The sequence below is a fragment of the Lolium perenne genome, chromosome 4 (genome assembly GCF_019359855.2).
Source record: "Lolium perenne isolate Kyuss_39 chromosome 4, Kyuss_2.0, whole genome shotgun sequence".
NCBI classification, from domain to species: Eukaryota; Viridiplantae; Streptophyta; class Magnoliopsida; order Poales; family Poaceae; genus Lolium; species Lolium perenne.
Genome location: NC_067247.2, coordinates 15,124,891 through 15,134,324, shown reverse-complemented (window position 1 = coordinate 15,134,324; position 9,434 = coordinate 15,124,891). Strand labels below are relative to the sequence as shown.

Below are 9,434 nucleotides of genomic sequence, written 5' to 3'. Positions count from 1 at the left end.
ATCATTTTCCTTATTTGTGCATGGATTCTAATTACTTGTGTGTGCATAGCCTAATATTACCTTTTGCGGGGCCTTGTACCTCTGAGCCATGTTTATTCATTCGCTCTAGTATGAAGAGTGTGATGTGAACAAGATCCACGTAGAACAGTGCACACATTATTGGCTACTGGCGTGATGGCTTATGGCTAGAGCATGCAGGTTCGTTTGGATCTTGCTCTCAAAAAAGGTACGTTCGGATCTGAGGAGAGAGGAAACTGAGGAAGAAACGGAGCGCCACACAAAGATCGTTTTTTCCTTGACACTACCACACAAAGATGATCAATTTTCTCAAGATCCGGGCTTCCCTCAACCAAGTCTCGCGTGTCCATACTACATAAATAGGGGCTGTGGTGGCTGCCCGGCCGGTGTGAGTTGCAAATGCAACACAGGTAACTAGTAAACCCATGGCCCTCCAGCAGCGTGTGTTCCTTCATCTCCTTCTTCTCCTCGGGCTCGGGGCGGCTGGGGTGTCTGGCCTTGCGGACGGCCGTGCATCCTCTGTCATCAAATCAACCTGTGCAGCGGCAGCCCAGTCGATCTGGAAAACTCCCTACCACTACTGCGTAGACATTTTGTCTGCCGATCCAAAGGCCGCGTCTGCCGCCGACGCGCGAGGTGTCGCCGTCGCCGCGGCTAATCTAACCGCTTCGAACGTTACTTCTACGGTACGCGCCATCTCCGACCTTATCGAGAGCCTCAACCATTGCCTGAACCTCTACAGAGAGATGGACGCGTGGGTCACCGGAGCTGTGAGTGATCTCCTCGCCGGCCGCGTCGAGACGGCGTGGCCACGACTCAGCGACGCATCTTACCAGCCCGGCTACTGTCGGCTTGCCCTGATGGAGGGCAATTTGACTCCCAAAGACCCGCTGTCTGACGAAAACAACGCGAGCATCTGGCTGTCTGCAATGGCCGCGGACATTGCCCAAGCGATTCATGATCACCGGACGACGCTGCCATGATGAAATAAAAGCTGCATGCATCAATTGATGCAGAGACTGGGGAATGTTTCCCCATTTCGAAAAAAAAAATAAAGAGCTGATGCATAGCTAGTTGATTCAGATATACAGGCATAGGCTCATTTATTTGGTCGCAACAAGAAATTTGTACTTGACCAGCCTAAGTTAGCTCTGCTGTAGGGCTATATATTGTGCAGCGCTTTGTATCGTGTATATGAACTTTCCTTACTGCTAAGCTCTGATTTTGTTGAAAAAAGTTTGTAGTAGGAGTACTTTTTATCTTTATCTTCATCCACTAGAATTCAATATCCACGCAATCGCCGATCACTGAACCCCCTCATAATAACAAATGTCCTGAATCTGTTCATGGAACATGGTGTACATTAGTTCTTCACCCACTCACTTAGGCCCAATTCGGTGCCAGTGTTTTTAGCAGTGTTTGGGCCGGTTTTGGGGTGTTTTTTTCGGGCTCGATAAAAACACCTCGAAACACCTCAAAACGCGCCTGGGCTGTTCGGGAGGCCGGTTTCGGCCCGTTTAGGCCCGACGAAACCGGCCGAAACCCGTCGGGCTGGGGTGGAAGGAAAACGCGAGCCCCCCCTCGCGTTTCTGCGTGGCGGCGAGAGGGCGACGTGGGCGAGAGGGCGACACGGGCGAGAGGGAGGAAGACGACGCCGGTCGCCGCTCCAAGACCACGCCGCCGCTGAAGCTCCCTCGACGCTCCAAGACCAGGCCGCCGACGCTTCCCCCTCTCAGGTACCTACTCTCTCCTCTCGACCTCACCGCCCCCAACCTGGCGCCCATAGCTGACCCCTCTCAGATCCGCCAGGACGGCCGTCGACGAGGGGCGCCTCACGCGTCGTCCGGTCAGCTCGGGTGGCATCCAGTTCTGTGTGCATCGGTAGTGACTAGGGGAGCACCAGGGGCCACGCTGCGCTTCCTAGATTAGCCAAGCAGAAAAATGGAATGTCCGTTTCTCTGAATTCAGCAAGTGGTTTCTCTGCAGAAAAAGTTTCCAATTTGTTTGGATTCCATCATACCCAGTCTTAACTTTTCAGCATTGTATGCTTCAGTTCAGCTCAATCTGTTTGTTGCTCTAAATTTAGCAAATGGTCTCTCTGCTGATCTATGTTGATGGACTTGTTATAGCAATTTAGTTGCCAGGCAGGCTTCACGCCGCTTAGGCCTTTAAAAAAATATGAATCAGTTTGCTTATGTTATCAAACCTGTGGTGTGGATAGTCCACTTGAAAGAGACATGAGGCCTGACTGAGTAGTAGTTATCGCTTCCTAGCATCAGTTCATTACTAGCGTTTTATTTCTTGGAGCTACCTTGTGCAAAAGACATCTTGTTTCTGTATGTTTAGCGAGCGAGATGATTGTTTGTTTGCAACTGATGTAGCGAGCGAGATGCTGGTAGGCCAAGTCTGGATGAATCCGGTGTATCGTATAATCTTATATGTTAACTGCCCTTTGTTTTCACTCAATTTATCTATAGTGTACGTCAAGTAAACATTATATATAGCCATATAGTGATATAGCCTATTATCAAGTATATACCAGATGCGAGCTTCTAATTACTGTATGTCTCTCGGGATTTCAGTATTTTGTGCTAGAATGTAGCATTGGTGTGGTTGTTTATAAATGCCTCAAGTTCGTGCAACCCATGCTTACACTGCCAACTAAACATGATACCTTCTCTTCTTTTTTTGAGCGCTTGCTTAGGACTTTTTTCCTATCCCTGGACATAGTTATTGAGCGCACATTTCTCTGTATTTTTTTTGCTGTGAGAACAGAGAATGATCATGTATAGTACTGATCATGAGTGGTTTTACTTTTGCTCCCTAGATTGATAGTCAAGAGCTGTTATGTATCTTCTTGCATGTGTAATGCTAATGTATGGGTCAATCTTGGTTGCCTAGATTGATCATTTGTATGCAACTCTACTGCCAAAGTACTGTAGCCATGAAACAACTATCTAATGCATGTGGTTGTATATTAGTATTTCATGGTTTACATCTTATTTCCTGGCAGGAAACAAGTCGCTTGGACTGATTTTCTTCTCATAATATTGAAGGGAACAAGCATGCTTTTAAGAGGACTGTCCCGGGCCAAGTTGGTGCTTTATTGAGCATCTTGTAGTTTCAATATTTGCTCAGAACTATATGCCTATCCACTTTGAATTCCTCTATTTGTTTCATGTCTCCGAAAAGTAGATTATGAGATCGGGAGTTAACTGTACCATGCTTGTAGCTGTGATGATAAGATGCTATTGTTTGCATTTATGTACTGGTTGCAAGATATGATCTTCTAGTGTGCTACAAAGATTTGATTTTTTATTTATGATGCACATCTACTGTCAAAAAGATTGTCTTTTTATCTGTTTGCGTTAAATACACTTGAAAACACTACTTTGTAAAACAAGTGTTCCAAACAAGTGTTTTGACAAGTGTTTTAGGTGAAAGGGGTTTTGTAGTGTTTTGGGTAGTGTTTTGGGTGGTTAGTGTTTTCACCCAAAACACTCCACAAAACACTCCTCAAAACACAAAAATACACTGGCACCAAACAAGGCCTTACGAGTTACGACCCTATGCATCGGAGCATCCAGCCACCTCTCTATATATATCCCCTTCACTTGTTAGCTGGTGAATATTTTTAGTCTAGACTCCACACTTGTATCCTTTTCCTTAGCAAATCCAAGCGTTTAGCACCAATTTAATAGGTTCGCTTATACACCAGGAAAATCTGATGGCTAATCACAAGAACATGTTACAATATTTATTCAGTGCTAAATATTGGCTTGTGATCAAGAACATGGCAGAGACATTTGAGAATGGAAGGTGTCAGGAAAAATCGTACAAGAAAAGCAATACCAGTAAGTACTGGGAATCCCCGTCCTGTTTGTAAACGGCCGTTCAAATTTGAACTTGGCTGGCTACATCGAGGGGGATTTCATGATATGGTTAAGAAGGTTTGGGAGAGACCGGTCGGGGGCAGCACTCCAATTTTGAGATGGAATAATAAGATGCGGACAATGCGCAAACATCTGTCTGGTTGGGCTGCCCATACGGCTGGTATCCTTAAAAAAGAGAAGGCTCGCTTATCAAATGTAATTGATGAGCTTGAGGCTGTTGCGGAGGTTAGACCATTGTCTACGCAAGAGATTAAACTTAAAAATCAATCAAATGCGCAGATGGCGAGTCTTCTTCGCGAGGAGGAACTCAAATGGTATCAAAGTTCTAAAGCTTAATTCATATTGGAAGGAGATTCAAATACGCGATATTTCCATGGCTTAGCCAATGGGAGACATCGGAAAAAACGTATTCACTCTCTTATTCAAGATGAAGGGTTGATTGAAGGCCATGAGCAACTCAAATCTTACATTACTAATTATTATAAAGGTCAGTTTGGTCCTCCGGAGGAAAGCACCTTCTCTCTTAATGAGGACTTAACGAACGATATACCCCAAGTTTCTATGGAAGAAAATGGTCTACTAACCGCACCTTATACCGAGGAAGAGGTTCAGAAGGCAATTTTCCAAATGGAATGCAACAAAGCACCGGGTCCTGATGGTTTTCCAGCGGAGTTTTATCAAACTTTCTGGGATACGATTAAATCGGACCTTCTAGATTTGTTCAGTGGCCTACACATTGGACAACTAGAATTATTTCATCTAAATTTTGGTGAAGTATTCTTGTTACCGAAAGTTAATAAGGCAAAAAGGATTCAACAATATAGACCTATTTGCCTCTTAAATGTAAGTTTCAAGATTTCAAAAGAAGCCTGGCGACCGGGTGTATACGTGAGCACGCACTAGATTGCCAACACGTGTCTAACGCCGTTACTTTTCCGTGTGGTGTTTGACAGGCGACAGCACCAGCGCAGCATGCACTGATTGCTCTTTTCTGCGGCGAAAAAAAGTGCGACCACGTCCGCCATCTCGTCTGCGTGACGCATGTCCGCGCAGACACCACCATCAAGCTCTCTCTACCTTATCCCCAACCTCTGGCTCCCGTATTTTTTTCTCGTTGACCCACGACCTCCCAATCCATCACCGAACAGAACTCCTGCTACTGCCTCTCCTCTCATCCTCACAACGTCCACACAGGTCCGGCTCCTCCTATCGCCGCTGCCGCCGTCGGAGCGTGCGTGCGAGCTGAGATTCAGAGCGCTCGTCGTGAGATCCCACCGTTGAGGGCAGCGCTGATGCGGCGGAGGGAGGCACGGCCGCGGAGGAAGCGGTCACCGCCGACGAACGCGCGATAGGGGTGGCCGTCGTTGACGAGCGTGCTGCAAGGTTGGCCACCGCGCAAGCAAGCGCCGTTCTGGTCACCGCGGCAGGAGCTCCGACAACCCCGAGATGGGCGACAGCGGCCCCGACAGCGGCGGCGGCCCCTGCGCGTGCCCGGCGGCAGGGGCATCCCTAGGCGCGTTCCCGGCGGAGGCACGGCCTCGGCGCTAGCCCGACGGCTGCGGCGGACCCCGGCGCGTGGCTGGCGGCAGCGGCCTCCCACGACGCCTGCCCGACGGCGTCAGCTACCCTGGCGCGTCCCCGATGGCGGCGGCCTACTCAAACCTTGGCGCGAATTAAGGTTGCCCGACGAGCTGAGGTGTAGCGATTGAGTTCTCCATGGGCGCGAATTAGCCCAGAATCGATTTTCACCCGCTCCTCTGCGAGCGCCGATTGATTGGTTCTTAGTTGGTATTTTTGGAGCGCTCTCTCGTGTCGCGGGGGAATCCGAGATGGGCGACCAGTCGCCGGTGGTCGGCGAGTTTCATGGCGAGTTTCAGGGAGGAAGTGGAGGAGTGCGGGTGGTGGTGGGCATGATTAGAGGACAAAAAAGCCAGGCCGAAGTCAGAAAAGGCATTCACGCTGTGTAGTCGCCGTTAGACAGAAAACGAATCTCAATGCTGATCCAACGATGCTTAGGCCGTGCTCACGTATACACCCGGTTACCAAATCCACTCTCTTCAAGATTTTCACGAAAGTGGCCACCATTAGACTTAATACGGTTGCGGATCATGTTGTCCAGCCATCACAGACAGCCTTTATGCAAGGAAGGAACGTCCTTGATGGAGTGACGGTCTTGCATGAGACGGTACATGAGATGCATTCTAAGAAATTAAATGGGGTTATTTTAAAACTAGATTTTGAAAAGGCGTATGATAAAGTCAAGTGGTCTTTCCTACAGCAGACACTCAGGATGAAAGGTTTTTCTCCAGAGTGGCGCGCTCTAATAAATAATTTTGTGTATGGAGGTAGTGTCGCAGTCCGGGTTAATGATGACACCGGATACTATTTCCAAACACGAAAAGGGTTACGCCAAGGGGATCCGTTATCACCGATGTTGTTTAACATTGTAGCGGATATGCTGGCTATACTCATAGAGCGGACCAAGGCTGATGGCCAGATCAAAGGAGTGATTCCACATCTGGTTGATGGTGGTTTATCTATACTTCAATATGCCGACGATACAATTCTGTTTATGGATCATGATCTTCAAAAAGCTCAAAATCTGAAATTAATTTTGGCGGCTTTTGAGCAGTTGTCAGGATTGAAAATCAATTTTCATAAAAGCGAATTGTTCTGTTTCGGTGATGCCCAAAACGATACGGCTCTGTATACAGAGTTGTTTGGGTGCGGGCAAGGCTAATTTCCTATTCGTTATTTGGGTATTTCGATTCATTATCGGAGACTTACAATCGCGGAATGGAAATTAGTGGAAGAAAGATTACAAAAACGTCTTAGTAGTTGGAAAGGTAAATTGTTGTCCCTGGGAGGAAGATTGGTACTCATTAATTCGGTACTCACAAATATGGTACTGTATATGTTATCATTCTTCATCCTACCGAAAGGAATTCTGCATAAACTCGATTACTATCGATCCAGATTCTTTTGGCAAGGGGACAGCGAGAAAAAGAAATATCGACTAGTTAAGTCGAGTATAGTTTGTAGTCCCAAAGATCAAGGAGGGCTTGGAGTTCATGACCTGGAGGTCAAGAATTCAGCTCTACTGGGTAAATGGCTGTTTAAGCTACTTACTGAGAATGGGACTTGGCAAACTATTCTTCGGAGAAAGTATATCGGTTCGAAGACACTATCCCAAGTGGTTTGAAAAACTGGGGATTCTCACTTCTGGGCTGGTCTTATGGCGACAAAAAATGTATTCTTTCGCCATGGTACTTTCTCAATCAGGACTGGAGCATAAATACGGTTCTGGGAAGATGCTTGGCTAGACAATGCACCCTTAAGTGAACAGTATCCTGCTCTGTATAGGATTGCTCGTCGACAAGGTGATACCATTGCTACTATAATGGCTACCTCACCTCCGAATGTGACGTTCAGACGGGTTTTACTTGGACAAAGACTTGTGGCATGGAATACCCTAATTCAACGGCTCGGAGATATTCATTTATCGCCTGAACCAGACGAATTTAGATGGAACCTTCATGTAGATGGTACTTTTTCCGTAAAATCTTTCTACAATGCGATCCTTCTTTCTGATTTACCAGTTGATAACAATAAGAAGATTTGGAAGATGAAGATACCATTAAAAATTAAAATATTTGGATGGTATCTTCGTCGTGGGGTTATTCTCACCAAAGACAATCTTGTTAAGCGGAATTGGCATGGAAGTACACGGTGTGATTTTTGTCATCAGGACAAAACAATCAAACACTTATTCTTCCTGTGCCAGTTCGCGAGATCTATATGGCCAGTCATCCAAGTAGCGTCTACCCTGTATCCTCCGACTAGTGTCGCCAATGTCTTTGGCAATTGGCTTCATGGTATAGATTCAAGGCTTAAGATACTTCTTAGGGTGGGGGCGCTAGCAGTTATCTGGACGCTTTGACTATGTAGAAATGACAAGATCTTTAATGACAAAAATTGCTCTTTGTTGCAGGTCATCTACAGATGTACATGTATTCTCCGTTCATGGTTACCTCTTCAGAGAGTGGAAAACCGAGACCTATTTACGGAGGTCTATACACGGTTGGAGGCTACGGCGCAAGATACTTTTTCCCTACATGGGTGGCAGCATAATCTACGAATAGATGCCCCACCTACACCTTAGGCGTTATATGATTCATCATTCCGATATGTATCTCGCCTAGTTTTTATTATTTATCCTTTTGGATTTGAGACAACAAAACGGCTGTGTGCATCCTGGTTATGCAGAGACCGAATATAATTGCTTCTTAAAGTAATAAAGCATCCTTTATCGAAAAAAAATATAAACCTCTGTTTATCCGTGCATGGTTGCAAATTACTTGCGTGCATTGCCTGCCTGATATCACCGTTTGCAGGGTTGTACCTCAAGGACATATTTGTTCGCTCTGGTAGGAAAGAGTGCGATGTGAACAGCTGCCAGGCCGGTAGAACATTGTACAAGTTATTGGCTACTGCCTACTGGCGTGATGGCTCGAGGGTGCAGTACTCTGGTCGCTCGGAACGGCAGGAGTGCAAGTTCCAACTAGCAACTCCATACACCTAGCTCGTCAAGGTCGCTCTGTACTTTTGCTTAATATGAACTTTAACAAGAGGAAGGGAACCCGTAGTGTGTGTGAGTTTGTATTAAGTATTCCCCTCCGTGTTATTCACATTCTTTGTGTTCATCGCCCCCGCTTGACAATCCGTGATACGGCCTACACCATCAACTGGGCGATGAAGGTTCCGAATTTCGTGAATACAGTAACCATGGCCATCCTGGAATGTGAGGAAGTGCGCTGAAGAGACAAACCTTGCTGTAACTCTAATGTGTCATTCTTTTTTTATATACTTTTTGTTTGTACGTATTTAGCTCCAAAATAGTCGTTGTCTCAAGTGACCATCCGAATGCATCATCTATGAAATGTCTTGGTGTTTTATCGCAAGCAGCGCTTTGTTACTCTTTTTTTTTAATCATGTGTACACGTACATACTTTGTATGAATATATACATTTCTGCAGCTGGAACCGTTCGGTAGAAAACATTTGGGGCATTATTGGTTGCTGTGAAGTGTTTTCCCTCACCTACTAGGCCAAGTTTGGTACGTTTGGTTGCCCATGGAGAAAAGAATTTCTAAATAGCACGTTTCTTAAAGCAGCCTAGATGCAAGCAAAAGTTAGCCCCCTAGGTACGCTCGATTCCACCGTTCTTCTGGGTCCAGCCGCTGGCGAGCACAATGTGGGAAAAAACATGCACTCGTCGGGAAGAGCGGTAGACATCGCGAGGCATCGAGAAAGCTCGCCATAAATACCCTCAAAGCCCTCTACTCTCACTCTCCGTCGTTCTCGCCCGCCCTCTCCTCTCTCTTCTCTCCCCTCTCATCACCCGCGGTTGTACTACCGCTCGTAGATCGAAGATCACCGCGACGACGATGGAAGAGCGGGCTGTCGAAGCCTTCATCGAGCAAGCCTTTAACGACATCGACCCGGACGCGTTTTCCCCGATTCA

At 46.5% G+C, this 9,434-nt stretch overlaps 1 protein-coding gene across 1 annotated transcript; it reads left to right on the top strand.

Moving 5' to 3' along the window:
- The first annotated feature begins 443 nt into the window (after positions 1 to 443).
- LOC127346579 (putative invertase inhibitor) lies at positions 444 to 1,001 on the top strand. Its single transcript, XM_051372864.1, has one exon. The coding sequence runs from the start codon at positions 444 to 446 to the stop codon at positions 999 to 1,001; it is 558 nt and encodes a 185-aa protein (XP_051228824.1).
- Positions 1,002 to 9,434: the final 8,433 nt, after the last annotated feature.

What these genes read in the sequence shown, in the direction of transcription:
- LOC127346579 (XM_051372864.1), top strand. Translation starts at nt 444, where the DNA reads ATGGCCCTCCAGCAGCGTGTGTTCCTTCATCTCCTTCTTCTCCTCGGG.